At 41.8% G+C, this 15,350-nt stretch overlaps 1 protein-coding gene across 2 annotated transcripts in view; it reads right to left on the bottom strand.

Annotated features, from left to right (window-relative positions):
* The window catches only part of ALKAL1 (ALK and LTK ligand 1), a 42,494-nt gene extending 28,242 nt beyond the window's left edge, over positions 1-14,252 (bottom strand). For both annotated transcript variants that reach the window (XM_044424194.1, XM_044424195.1), the window contains exon 1: positions 13,756-14,252. In XM_044424194.1, coding sequence (XP_044280129.1) covers positions 13,756-14,158 — 403 coding nt within the window. In that variant the 5' untranslated portion in view covers positions 14,159-14,252. The remainder of the gene's footprint in view (positions 1-13,755) is intronic.
* Between the last annotated feature and the right edge of the window lie 1,098 nt (positions 14,253-15,350).

Below are 15,350 nucleotides of genomic sequence, written 5' to 3'. Positions count from 1 at the left end.
TTGAAGAGATCTCTGGTCCTCCCTATTCTATTGTTTTCTTCTATTTCTTTGTACTGTTCATTTAAGAAGGCATTCTTATCTCTTTTAGCTTTTCTCTGGAATTCTGCATTCAATTGGGTGTATCTTTTTCTTTCTCCCTTGCCTTTCGCTTCCCTTCTTTCCTTAGCTATTCATAAAGCTTCCTCAGACAGCCATTTTGCTTTCTTGCATTTCTTTTTCTTTGGGATGGCTTTAGTTGCTACCTCTTGTACAATGTTGCGAACCTCCGTCCATAGTTCTTCAGGTACTCTGTCTATCAGATCTAATTCCTTAAATCTAATTGTCACCTCTACTGTATATTCATCAGGGATATGATCTAGGTCATACCTGAGTAGCCTAGTGCTTTTCCCTACTTTCTTCAATTTAAGCCTAAATTTTGCAACAAGAAGCTCACAATCGGAGCCACAGTCAGCTTCTGGTCTAGTTTTTACTGACTGTATACAGCTTCTTCATCTTTGGCTGCAGAGCACATAGTCAATCTGATTTCTGTGTTGACCGTCTGGTGATGTCCATGTGTAGAGTCGTCTCTTGGGTTGTTGGAAAAGAGTGTTTGCTATGACCATCGTATACTCTTAACAAAATTCTACCAGTCTGTGCCCTGCTTCATTTTGTACTCCAAGGCCAAACTTGCCTGTTATTCTGGTTATCTTTTGGCTTCCTACTTTAGCATTCCAATCCCCCATGATGATAAGGACATCATTTTTTGGCGTTAATTCTAGAAGGTGTTGTAGGCCTTCATAGAACTGGTCAGCTTCAGCCTCTTCAGCACCAGTCGTTGGGGCATCGACTTGGACTATTGTGATGTTGAATGGTTTGCCTTGGATTCGAACTGCGCTCATTCTGTCATTTTGGAGGTTGTATCCCAGTACTGCTTTTCCTACTCTTTTATTGATTATGAAGGCTACTCCATTTCTTCGGAGGGATTCTTGCCCACAGTAGTGTACCTGATGGTCATCTGAATTAAATTCACCCGTTCCTGTCCATTTTAGTTCACTGATTCCTAAGAAGTCGATGTTCAGTCTTGTAAACTCTTGTTTGACCACATCCAGCTTGCCTTGATTCATGGATCTTACATTCCAGGTTCCTATGGAGTATAGATCTTTACAGCATCGGACTCTCCTTTCAGCACCATATACATCTGCAACTGAGTGTCCTTTCGGTTTTGACCCAGTCGCTTCATTCTTTCTGGTGTTACTAGTACTAGCCCTCCACTCTTCCCCAGGAGCTAGTTCTAGTTATCCCACCACAAAAAGTTTTTTGTAGAATTGGAAAGGCAATCAACTGGAACAACTTCTCTCTGAGGAAAGATTACCACTTCTAAGACTGTTTGGCTTAATAAAATGGGAAGAAGAGGAGACAAGATAGAGGTGTGCAAAATTATGCATGGAATAAAGAAAATAGCTAGGGAGACATTTTCCTTCTCTCTCATAATACTAGAATATGGGATCATCCCATCATTGGCAAGTGTCAAGGCAGATAAAAGGAAGTACTTCATCATTAAACTATGGAGTTTGCTACCACAAGATGTAGTGAAGACCACCAGTTTGAATGACTTTAAAAGGATATAAGATAAATTCATGGTGGATAAGACCATCACTGCCTATACTGATGTCTAAATGTCACCTTCAGTACTGGAAGTGTTATGCCTTTGTACATACACAAGTTAGTAGAGAATATAAGCAGGAGGGTGCTATTGCAGTCATGTCTTTTTGTACACCATATAAACAGAATACTAGTTAATCTAGCTGTTCCTTCAGTCTGAACCAGCATCTTTTCCTTATCTTTTTATAGAACAAATACATAGTTATTGTTTCAAGGAAGCTTTCTGAGTATGGCATGTATTACAAGTCATTCAGATTCAGAATGAAATTAATACACACAGGACTGCAGTCCTAATGCTTTAGTGATGGGCAAAACTTATGAGTTGCAGTTCAGAATGGGATGTAATTTCTAAGCCTTGCTTTGTGGAGATTCTTAGAAAAGTCTCCATCTTTTCCTGAAAATTGTTCAAAGCTTGAGAGGATCCAAATCCTCTATCATCTTCTCTTATCTGCCTTTTTCATCCTCTCCTTTACTACATTTTTCTGGGCTTACCAAGTTACAAAGGGATTTAGATAGAAGGGAGGAAATGGTAACTGAGGTTGTTTGCAAAATGTTTCTGCAGTGGAGGATTCTGAGTGTTCCATTATTTACAAGAATCCTAGCAAAAATGTCAGGAAGAATAAATACATTTTCCAGACAGTTGGCAAACAAAACCATACCTTGCAACTAGTAAGTATGAATGAGTAGAAAGATGAGAGGAATAGCACCAATGTAAAATTCTGAGAACCTGAAATAGGCTTGTAGGTGAAAAGATTTCTGGAAAGGAGAGTTAATTTCCAATGTATGTACTCCTTACATTTCTGAAAAGTTTCTTCACCTCTATTAAGTTCACAACCACCAGTGCTAAATGGGTTAGAGCTAAGGGTTATTTCTAAATTTCTGCCTCTTCAACACATAAATAGGGAACCAGATAACATGAAAAATCCCTAATTTGAGTGGGAAAATTTATATTATTAACAGAATTCCTGAAGCAACTAGTCCAATTCCCTGCTGTGAGCCACCCAGAAGTGCTGCGGCACAATTGGGTGGCATACAAATGTTTTAAATAAATAAATAAAATTCTGTATTTTAGAGTGGAAAAGGGCAAACTTCACCCTTGTCCGATATAATTCAATCTCAAAATCTACCAACCAAAGCCATGTATGAAAAAGACAAACTCAGAGATATACAGGTTTCTTCCATTTCAGCAACCTAATGTGGATGGAAAAAGTGATTTTATCATGGTTATTTTGGGGAATAGGAAACCCTTGACATGTTGCTGAAAATCACTCAGTGATCTGTTCTACCTTCTGCCCAGTCCTACCTTAGACAATTTCAACTGTCCCCATTTCCACTTAATGGAGAATCACATCCTTGCTTAAGTCATGATAAAAACTAATAACTCTGGAAGTGATGCTGAGAGTGATCTTGTCAGAAACTACACCCTCCATATTGAGGCCTTTTCAACAACCTAATAATGATCCATACTGCAAAGTAAAACAATTGCTCTATTATTAACACACAATATTAAATCTTAAGTATATGTTCTTAGAAGTAAGTTTCATTGAAATCAATAGAACAAGATCAAATTAGATAAAATGATAACCATGATCAGTATATTTCCCTCACTGCTTCATCAACCTACTTTCTCTATAGAATGTCCCCTGCACACATACAAACTGGTATTGCCACATTTTTCTCCCCAAGAGCAAGTTGGACAAGAGACAACTAAAAGGGAGCAATTAACCCTCCAACCCAGTGTTGTAGACCCCATCCAATTTACCTGGTTGGGGGTCCTACTGAACTCACTGGGGCTTGCTTCTGAGTAGACATATACAGGACTGCAGTTAGAGATGGAAAAATATGTTGAAATGCATTGAATATCACAGTGACAAGTCTCAGACTTATTCTGAAAGTCAGCCATAGTAATGCTTAAAAAGTTATATAAGAATATGAACAACCAAAAGGTAAAAATCTGTTATACTAAAATTTTCTTGCTTCACATTATCTGTGCATTTATATTAGGCTGGATGTGCAAGTTGATTGCATATATGGAAATACACTTCTGTGTGTGTCTGTGAGGATAATTCCCAACAACTCTTCCTCCATCAGTAGCCCACTACTCCCTAGTCTACATTCTTCTTGATGGTCCCCCAACTCTCAGGAATGGGTTTAAAGCTGCAGCACAGATTAGAGCTTTATGGGAAAACACAACCTGTGAAATCCTCTAGAGCAGGGGTGGGGAAACAGTGGCTCTCCAGGTGTTGTTGGACTCCAAGGGCCATCAGGCCCAGCTAGCATGATCAGTTGCCAGGGGTTATGGGAATTCATTCATTACTCCGAAGTATAACCAAAATATTATATTTCTATACTCACAGTAGTGGACAGAAAACACAGTATAGGCAGTTTATGAAGATCAAAATGTTAAAACTACATTATAAAAACAATTTATATTCAAACATATAAACAGGTAGTACATACAAAGACACACACACACACACGCACACACATACACACACACACACACACACACACACAGAAAAACTGAACATTCAACAGTAAGAAAAAATCCAGGACCTGATTTAAAGTATCTTTCCTTTGCTATCAAGACCTGAGAGAAACATAGAAACAGAGCAAGTCAGAACGGGTCTCCCAGGCCATCTAGTCTGACCTCCGGCACCAGCCGGCTCCACTCATGACATGTCCACCATGTGAAAGAAAGGAAGGTCTTAAGCTGGTGCTTAAAAAATAATAAAATTGATGCCTTTGGTCCTGAGGATGATCATTCCATAACTAGTGTGCCACCACTGAGAAGGCCCTCTTGCTTGGTATAATCTTCTGAGCTTACCTCAGAGGTGGTACCTAGAAGGGGGGCTTGGATGATGATTGCAGTGTATTATTTATTTATTTAGCTTGTATTGCACACTTATAGTCCAGTAGAACTCTCTAGGCAGTTTATGGAAACAATTAACAACAATAAAATAGGAGGACAATAAAAATCAGTGCAACAGTAATAATAAAAATAACAAAAACAAAATAACAATAACAATATAGCAATAGGGTAAAAACAATATAACAGCAATAATATACAACAATATAACAACAATGTAGCAGCTGAAAATTAAGGTATAACTAATGAAAACAGGATAGATTAAAACCTTAGGACTTCATAAACATTATTTTTAAAAACATGCACAATAAACATCAGTTATTAAAATGCCTCTATGGGCAGGTTCATGGCAGAAGAGGCACTCCATCATGTATTGTGGTCCTGAACCACGTAAGGCTTTATAGGTTCAAACCAGCACCTTAAATTGGACTCAGAAAGGCACCTGATGCAAGCAGGCCAACACTGGTCTTATGTGTTTGGACCTTCTCATCCCTGTTATCAATCTGGCTGCCCCATTTTGCATTGAGCAGTAGCTTCTGAGCCCTCTTCAGATGCAGCCCCAGAGTACAATGCAGCAATCTACCCTGAAGTCCAACAACTTCTGACAACCCACAGCTTCCTCCTCCCCACAACCAAACAGAATCCAGCTTCATTCACTGAATGATATGGCATTAACAGATCACACACAAGGGATCATTTTTCATATATGTGATACAGTTATTTTAGATGTACAAATGGTGGCATATAGAAACTAAGACAGGAACATTTTACAAAAGGTATTCCTCCCCAACTCCCATTCTCCACTTTGGGCAACAAATCATTAAAAGTTTCCAAGCATCAGAGGGCAAGCTAGTGAAAGAAAATATGGGCATTAGCAAGTTCTTTAAATGAACACTTTTTTCACTGATTTAGGGCATAAACCTATGCATGTAGAGACAGGGAATAAGTGCTATGACTCCCAGTGTGCCCCCACAAGCCATGGAACAGACATAGCTGCCTGGGGCATGCTGGGACTAGTAGGACTTTTTCTCCTCTTCCAAACATGCATCAGTTTGTGCCTTTACAGCATTTTCTTTCATTCACAGCTTGAACTAACCTTCAACCAAAGTGACTCTGAGACCACTGTGAGTGTAGTATTATTGTTCTGCTTTGTTTCTTTCCAAAGCAATACATGATATTCTGATATAAGCTTCCTCAGCTTGGTGCCTCCAGATGTGTTGGGCTCCCAGAATCCTGCAGCCACCTATTGGGAGCTGCAGTCCAACACAGATAGAGGGCTGCACTCATGCCTCTCATGCACCAAGTGTGTACAGCTGGTGGTCTTCATATGAACGCATACAGCTGCCTTCTACTGAGCCTGGCCAAAGGTCCATCTAGCACAAGGTTGCCAGCAGCCTTCTGTAAGAATAAACAAAGACTGCTTTCCTTGAAATGCATGATTCTATTTTTCATTTATTACTTTGTACTTCCTAGCAGAAGTTCAATACAGAACAGCAGGAGCAACTAGAACTTAAACCTTTGAATCATTAACACTGCTGCTCCATGAGGTTACACCAACCAAACATAATACTGTTTGTAGTCATTTGTCTGAAAACATGAACTGTCTTTTTGACCATATGTTTTCAATATTCAATCACTAGTGCTACCTATAACTTCAGTTGCAGACCTGCTTCTTGAAATAATGCTTCCACTGCACAGCCATAATATTTCAATGTAGCTGCTCTCTTCCTTCTCTACTGCAGAGATAACGCAAGAGAGGAAAACATTGTGGCACAGACTGAGGGCTTACTGTAACAAAATTACTGAAGTTGTCAGTAACATATTCTGCATGATCTATGAACTAGACATTAGAATGGTGTAAAGTTTAATAACGTCTCTGAACCATTGGTTTCCAGGGACTCCATGAACCTCAAACTCATATCAAAGGGAAATTGTTCAACATACAAAGATCATAAGTATGAAAGGAGTCAATTGATGAAATAAGACATGGAAGTAGATCCATAGAAGCAGATTAGCAGAACAAAAAACCCTAGTAAGAAACAGCAAAAGTGAAATAAAAATGAGAATCCAAAGAACTGGTATAAGGGAGATACATGGGACATTTAAGAGTCAGTAGTTTCAAGTAAGCCCCTTACTTCAAGCTGAATTGATTATAAAACTATGCACAGGTTGGGGAAATCCATCCCAATAGCTGAAGTGCACTACAAACTTCAATTACCTGGAAACATTTAATTAATGTTAAGAAAGAAAAACAACTCCAAGGTGAACACCTATAAGGTAGCCTTAGTATGGACATCAAGTTTCAAGTGTCAAACTTTCATGATTTTGGAGCCATGGACAGACTGACACACATTCTCATTTATTAATATAGATAAAAGAATTATTCTCCTGTGTTATTCATTTCACTTTATAAACTGCTGATGCTGCTGTATGATGAAGTTTTCCTTCTCCAAGGGCTGATATGACAAACCTTTACAGCATCACAGCTATTTTGAATTCCATCACACCAACTCTCCCATTTTTGGTGACCCATGCAATAGACATATTGCAATGAAAAAATTGCTTCCATGACAACCCTCCCTAAGCATGCAGCCTTACTGTGACATGACAAACCATTTTTGCTGACTGCAGACCTTATACATGAAAGAGTTACTAGTAGCTGTAGCAACATTCAATAGCACTAGGGAATGTAATACCTTGCCACACAATGGGGTTTATCTGCATTGGCCATGTGTAAAGATTTATCAGCAACCCATCTACAATGATTGCCACTAAATCCAAGAGATCAAGGAAGCTGTCCCTTTCACAAAGAATTGTTTCACGGGGCAAAGCTATAGCAGATAAATCACAAATTAGGAGTTTGTCAGGAGCTTACTTGAAACTATTGGCTCTTAAATAGGAATGTACAGCTTTGATTAAATCCTCTCATTCCATGTTTTGCAGATGGTCAGGGAACTTTTATTCAGTCACCCACTCATTGATGAAATCAAAAATGTTAGGGATGTATCTGAATTCTGTTTGACACAGGCAAATGTGCATTAGCGCATGTGCAAATTTCTGCAAATCTCCCTCCAAAAATAAAAACTGGCCGTAAGTCTACAAAATCCATGGGATCTGCTAAAAGCCAGTCTATTATGGAAACTGGAGGTCAGATTAACAAACATGTGAATTCATTTGAATCTGTTACATATTTTGTTGACATCCCTAATTGTGAATAATTACCACAGAATTTATAAGAAAACTTTAAAATAAACTTTGTGATGAACAGGAGTCAATAAGTGGTTTCTTCTAATACGTACTAGACTGCAAAGTGTTCCTTACAACTAAAAATAAAGATACACTCACTATGCTTAAAATGAAGGCATGAGAACAATAAAATCCCAGAAGAATCCTAAAGTGAAATTCAATGAAAGTAGAAACAAAGCATAATACATACATAAGCAAGAACAACAAGGTAACCTATTAATGGAATTTGAAATCCTGAAGAAAAAAAGGCATTGTGCCTTTCACCACTTTAAAGCAGAATGAATGGTTTGTAGTAGAATTTGCATAAAAGGTAATACCACTCATCTAATTGCCTTGAACAAATTTTTAGTATATTTTTATGATATCGCACCATAGACATCTCTCTTGTTTAACAGTCCCCTTTCCTTCCAAGAACAAAACCTACATTCACAGTATTTACTGCACCTTGACACAAATGGGGAATGATTTTGTGTGTGTGCGTGTGCACAATACGGAGATGAAGTTTGGAATGACTGTACCAAACACAAATTCATTCTAATGTGTTCCAAACTCCAGTGTCATCAGGGTGAAACACAAGGAAGTGAAGCTTTTTTCCCCAGATCCATATTTTCTCTGTTGAAGAGAGAGGCATAACTGAAAATATGTGAGTGTTTTGTAAATTGTTACTGTGGTTTATAGATGACGGAACAGAAGAGCCAAGCTATATCAGAACAAGCATCCATCTAACCTAGCCACAAGTAGGACGTGACTGCAACAGTCCCTACCTGCCCACATTCCTCAGCAATGGGTCTACAGAGGTAGAATTCTCCTGAAACTGGGGTAGCATATAGCTATCAAGTAGTCATTGATAGACTTCTCTTCCATGATTTTGTCCAGTTTCCTACTAAAGCCATCCTACTTGTTGGCCAGTTCTACATCTTGTAGAAATTAATTCCATAGTTTGTGCTTTGTGCAGCAGAACTTTTTGAAGTTCCCACCACCAGCTTCATGGAATAACCCTGGGTTCCAGTAATAACAGTAAAGGAGCAAAAATAATCCACCTTCTCCATACCATGCATCATTTTTATACCTCTATCATAAGAGCACGGGACTGGGACTCAGAGGATCCGGGTTCTAGTCCCCGCTTGGCCGTGGAGCCAACTGGGTGACTTTGGGCCAGTCACAGCCTCTCAGCCCAACCTACCTCACAGGGTTGTTGTTGTGGGGATAAGATGGAGGAGGAGAGAAGATGTAAGCTGCCTTGAGCCCTTTGTAGGAAAAAGGCAGGATATAAATCGCAATATCTATCTTTAGTCGCCTTTTTTCTAACCTAAACAATTCCAGATGTTTCCTTACCCTTGTCCATTTTAGCTGCCCCTTTCTGCATGTTTTCCAACAGTACAACATACATTTTAGATGCAAAGACTGGAACTATACACATAGTATTCCAAGTATGATCACACCACATATTTGAATAAGTGGAGCATGATACTGCTGCTGTGATTTTCAGTTCCTTTTCTAATCATGCCTAACCTGGAGTTTGCCTTTCTTACAGCAACCACATACTGAAATTATATTTTCATTCAGCAGTTCCCTATAACCTTAAGATCTCTTTCTTGATCAGTCACTGCAAGCTCATATCCCATCAGCTTTTGCCAACATGCATAATATTATACTTGTTTACTGTGACCTGCATTTGTCATGTTTATGGCCATTCTCCCCATTTGGAGAGATCCTTTCGAATCTCCTCCCCACAGCTTTTTAAAACTCCATGATATAATTTTATGTTACATTATGTGGAGCACTTCATTGCTCACTCATAAGGGAAATTATTCAGTTTTCTACCAGGCTGTCCTACTAGAATGGCTGAAAATGATCTGTAGCTCTTTTGGAATCTCTAGGCAGGAATAGGCAACTTGTGGTCCCCCCAGTGGGCTTACAATTCCCTAATCAGCTTTGCTGGTGGTTTGATATGCTAGGGCTTGTTGACTGAATTGTCTGGATGACCCCTGAGCCAGAGCTTTTAAAGCATAAAAAGGCATTGATTTGGACTCAGGTTTGTTTACTATTGTTTTCAGAGCTAAGCAACCCTCTAACAAAAGTTAGATAATCTAGATACATCCAACGTTTTCTACCTTGAATCCTTTTATTTGCTAGCCATCACCCTTTACTCACAGCAAAATTCCAGTGAAAAGAAGGATAAAATTAATTCATTCAGTTATGAAAAAGACTGCCATGTTGGCTGAAGCACCACAAAACAAGAAAATTGTAGGCCAATCCTGGGATCAGTGCTGATGTTATGCATTGTCACAAACTATGTCTGCTTACAGCTTATTCTCCATGTACCATACTTCTCCTTGGCCTTTCAGGGCCAAATTCAGATGCAGGGGAGGGGGGCGCTAAAGTGCCTTGGATCAGCATAAAGCTTGTATTGCCTTATTAAGCATCTGAGCCTTACTGTTTTTGCAATGAAAGATGTGGATTCCAATTGAAGCCTGTAATTTCTTTCCTATTTTGTTTAACCATTAAAAGAAAGCCAACTTATATTTGAGAAAGAAAATATGGGATGCAGAACAGTTCCAGGAACTTGTGTAGGCCTGTCAGTAGAGTTTATTTCAGAATAACTTGCATAGAATTATAGTTTATAACAGCTGTTATTCCAACCTCCCACCCCTATTTCCAGAGCCACAGGGCTTAATTCTGAATTTGACTTATGTTTCAGTTCTGCTTATCTCTTTCCTCCGGTGGTCTTCCTGCCATGCCCATAATCTGCAGATGCCATTTGCCACCTGTCTAGCTATGTAAACATCTTCTGATTTTATCTCCCACAAAAGATTTCTTAAATTATACTAGTGTAGTATACTTGTTATAAGGTGGTATGGCATGAACCAGTAGAAAGTGGTTTCTGCTCAGCAGGCAGAATGCCATTCCTTGAGTGAGAAGGTTTTGGAATTCCTTGAGAAATACAGATAAGGTGGAATGGGATCCAGGCTAAAAGAGTAAAGCTCATCCCTCCAGCTTTACACATGTCTCTTGGATAACTTGTGGTGTTCAGGGTCCTGCCCCAGTAGAAGCTCTTCCTGGCTTCTACTCAGAATGGACAGAATGCAATAGAAAAGGACTTAAACCATTTGTTTGAGCATGAAAGGCTGGAGGCCTAGAATGTCTTGACTATAATCACCCAACAGTATCAATGAGCAGAAACAAAGGGTTCTTCTTTGCATGCTGCCTTTTAAGAGGCAGATGACCTCTCCTATGAATACTCATAAGCCAGAGTCTGTTTCTTTTGCTTTATCACAGAGACCAATCATCAGCACAATGCTAACACAATACTCTTGCTGAATTTTGAACTTCTGGAATGTTTCTAAAACAAGCACAGCTGGGTACATGTGTATTCGTTCTTGTTATGTGTCATCAAGTTGTTTGCAACTTATGGTCAATGAAAGACCTCCAAATCTCTCTTGGATGCATGCCTTAATGTGGAGAGGGGGATTCCAAGTGTCAAAGAAGCGGAGATCACTGCGACCAGAGACTGTCTCAATAAGCTAATCTCTTAACAGGGTCACCCAAGGTAGAATGGTCAAAGCAGAGACATGAATCAACCCTCTTCAGGACTAACAGTCCCGTTATCAGAAGAGAATGGCTATCCTTAATGGTGATGGGGGTGGAGAAACTTCTGAAGGGCAGCTACTGGGCAGCAGTGGTAGTTGAAGGTGACACTGATGAAGGATCTTTCATAGACAATGGCAGTGACACTCACTCTTACTTTGGTTAGTACAGTACAGAAGAAGGCAATGGCACACCACTCTGAATCTTCTTACCTTGAAAACTTTATGATGAAGCAATCCAAAATAAAACAACTGTGTACATTATGTTGTTTTGTGTGCGGAGAATTCCAGTATAATCTTTTCCTTCATGCCATCTTCAACAGTGATCTGTCTATCAGTAAGAGTGATCCCCCCACATCCGTCTTCAGAACTACTTGACTCTCATCTCAGCTGTCAGTTAAGATGACCTCCCTAACATCTCAGTTGACAGTTCTTGCCAACCCTCACACCACTGTCAGAATGCTGACAGAACACTGGAATTCCTCTCATGCCCTTGGAGTACTGGCAACATTCTAGCTTCAGAGTAACAATGAGCATGGTCAATGTAACTTATTCAGCAGTTGTTGCTACAGGCTGCAATGAGAAAGGAAACAAACCTTATCGCCTTTGAACTGCTGCTCAGAATTTCACCAACCAGTGAAAAGCATGCCTCTTTGGCAAACCAGAATGAAGTGCATCACTAGTTTCCACTAAATGTGAAACAAATACAATATCCCAAGCTGTAGTTTGGACCAAAAGTACATGTCAGTTTTCAGCACTTTTTATCTTGTAACCATGGCAATTTTTATCACATCACTTCAAGTTTCATGTTATTTAGCTAAATGGTATCAATTTACAAGCAGCAGAAAGTTGAGTCTTATAATAGTTGGAACCACTTTTTGTCACCTTAATGAAGGGGGCACCATTCCTCCTTTAATCAGATATAGAAAGTTGCCACTGAAAATTCTAATTCCCTTGGTCTAGAAATGGTGGTGAGTTTGTATAAACGTCAGACTTCATTTGGCCTTCAAAGTGTTTACTAATTTTCTATACTTGTTTAGAAAGGTTTTTCTAAGTAACTATATATATATAAAAAAGAAATAACCAGAATGGTCTGGTGTGAGCAGACTCTTCCTGAACAACAGAGAGATTGTTTCTTCTCCACTGATGTGGTGCCAGAAGCAAAATTGGAGTGATACATTAATATTTTGCCAAGCACCCACATGTTAGTGCATTAGCTACAATAATTATTCTCTTTCTCCTCTTAAGATTTTCTAGAATATCACACACAAACTAGGGTAAAACAGAGCTACTGAACAGAAAATGTAGTGTCCCCATGTCATTTTTTCCCTCTGACTGTCAACCACAAGAGGATTTTTAATAGTGACTGTCTGCCATCTCTACAGATTCCTTTGCTTTGCATATACTGTACATAATGCCTGGGACTCTAGTGACTTGAAGCTCTTAGCCTCAGAAGACCTGCAACAGTTACAGTCTGACTGCATGGAAGAACCTGAAAGTGAATGAGGCTTCTTTAGCCAGAAACTGTAAGGACAAGATGGGGAAAGTCAGGAAGATCTGCTGAGGATTAAAAACACAGCACCTGATTCAGGACAAAACAAAACCCTGGAAGTCACAAGCAACCAGGGAAGTGAGGCTTGCCAGTTTCATCACTGGAGCATCACTTTGTGTAGACTGGGCAATGGTGGAGCATCTATACCAGAGTAATGACACTCGTATAGACAAGAGGGAGCAGCAAGCACAGTCTCAAAGCAAAAGGTTAGCTTGCTTTAAAAAGACTTTAAAACTGCTGCTAGAGTTAGTAAAAATACATTTTGGAAGCGCAGTGTTTTCTAACATCCAGAGCCTTATTATAGTGAATATGTTTGTGAGTTACTCCAATACTCTGATATCAAAGTAAAGTGATGCATAAAGCATTTTGGTGTTCAGATGAAAAACAGCAACCACTGTACTGAATTAAGGCTTGGTGAGATTTGTAATTCCTCCATCTTACAAGGCAAAGGTGATGGGGATCAAGAAGCTTCCACCTTCACTCCAGGAGGTGAGCATCTTGATGGAAAAATGTGGTTGTTTAGAGTCGTTTTTAGAGCTGAGGCTCAGGTCTAACTGAAAATCACATGTCAGGGTAAGGCTGGGGCTTCTGGTCCACCAGATGTTTTTGGATTCCAATTCCACCAGCCTCAGAGGTTAAGGATGATGGGCATTGGAGTCCATCAAAGCCCAGCAGGAAGCTATGCATCTCCATGCATCTGATGAGGTCCGCGGAAGTTCAAGCCAGGCTCAGTGGGTTAGTCTTTAAGATGCCGCAAGGCTCTGTTTTTCTTGCCCTTTCAGGGGAGATCTGCTTCAAGTTACAGCAGGAAGGGAACGGAGGAAGAAGAACAGAACCGGGGGAGCCTGTCGTTTCCTTACCTGAGTGTCTGGAAGAGGAGATGAATCTGGGCGCGTGTCCAGCAACTCGTTCCCTGGAAGAAGAGGCGGAGGACGAAGTTGTTCTGCCCTCTTGATCAACCGCCGGCGAGGCGTAAAGGGCGCCGCCGTTGGTGTAACGCCGGGCGATGACCCGTTCCGCCCCCAAGAGGTGGGAAGGCGCCTGGTGGCTGCTGCTGTCCCCGAGGACTTTGAGCAAGAGTTCGAGCAGCATCTTCCTGTCCCCCGCTGAAATCTGGAGATCTCTGGTCTTGCTCTTGACGGAGGCGCCCTCCACACGGGAGGTCCGTGCCGAAGCCAAGAGCAGGAAGAAGAGGAGAGCGGGCAGCGCGTGGCTGCCGCGGCGGTGCCGGTGCTGGCGGCGGCATGGCTTGGCCCCGGGCATCTCTCGTCCTCCTGGGAGAAGAGAGACAGAGACGGCGCCCGACGGTTAGCTCCTGCCTGCCCGCAGCTACCTCCTCATGCTGAAGCCGAGCGCTGCCCGCAGGCTGGGAGAGAGCCCGGGAGACGGCGCCCGACGCGGGGACCGCGAGGCTGCTGCGCCCGGCGCCCTGCGCGGGATTGGCCGCTGCCGGAGCGGCAAAGGCACGTGCCGCCGCCGCCGCCGCCGCCGCGGCCCGATCTGGCGCGGGGAAGCGGGCTACCTCGCCGGTATCAGCCTCGGCGTCCCTGCGCGGCGTGGCCAGCTCCGGCGCCCCTCCGCGGCCGCGCGCGCTGCGAATGGGTCTGCGCCCGAGGCCCCTGCTCTTTTCCGCTCGCGTCCGAGGCCAGGCAGGACGAGGGGCGCGGGGCGGGGGCGGCGCTCCGTGGGCTGGTCCCGCCGCGGCAATCCCGCCCACCCGTGGCCGCGGCGGCAGCGCCCTCGCTCTTAGACCCCAGATCCTTCCAGGGAACATTTATAGACACGGATTATGAAAAGGGCATTAAGCAGGCAACGCATATTACAGGCCAGGGGCTTTAGAGGAGGGGGGATTTGCCTGGTTTTCTTTCCCAAGCGCGCCTGAAGCGTTCGTCGGACAAGTTTCGCCTTCCAGACGGACTTCACTTCGTGCAACGGTGCCTGGACCGCAGAGACGGCTAGGAGGACCTCTCCTATACAACTCGCTATTCAGAGGTGTGAGTAGGGAGGGCAAGACCGGCGTCTCGACATGCAACTTCAGTTTCTCGGGGGCGTCTTGTCGGCTCGGGGCGTGCGCCCTCCAGCATTTCCAGCTGGCTGAATTTGGTGCATTTAAGCACGTGGCTTGCTTAGCACAATTGTTTTGTTGTAACAAAAATGGGACCTCTTGCGGAGGTGGGAAAGGGGGATACAGGATTGGGAGTTTACGTCTTCAATGAGTTAAGGCTCCGAGTCCAATAGCTGGGGAATTTATTTTCGAAGATGCTATTTAAAACTTCGTTCCAGGATCTTCAGGCAATCTGCTATTCAATTTTATTGATTTAGTTTGTCGTCTCTTTTCAGATTTTTTTACAGGTTACAAAAGCAGCCTTTTTCCACAATAGTGTTCAAAGGCCAAAGTAGCACACTTCATTAAAATCTTAAGCGATCTCCCCATTTTTGGTGTCCAGGGGAAAAA

This window comes from Varanus komodoensis, unplaced genomic scaffold (genome assembly GCF_004798865.1).
Source record: "Varanus komodoensis strain SLA01 unplaced genomic scaffold, ASM479886v1 scaffold14_1, whole genome shotgun sequence".
Lineage (NCBI taxonomy): Eukaryota > Metazoa > Chordata > Lepidosauria > Squamata > Varanidae > Varanus > Varanus komodoensis.
The sequence above is the reverse complement of the archived record's forward strand: the minus strand, read 5'-3'. Positions and strand labels throughout refer to the sequence as shown.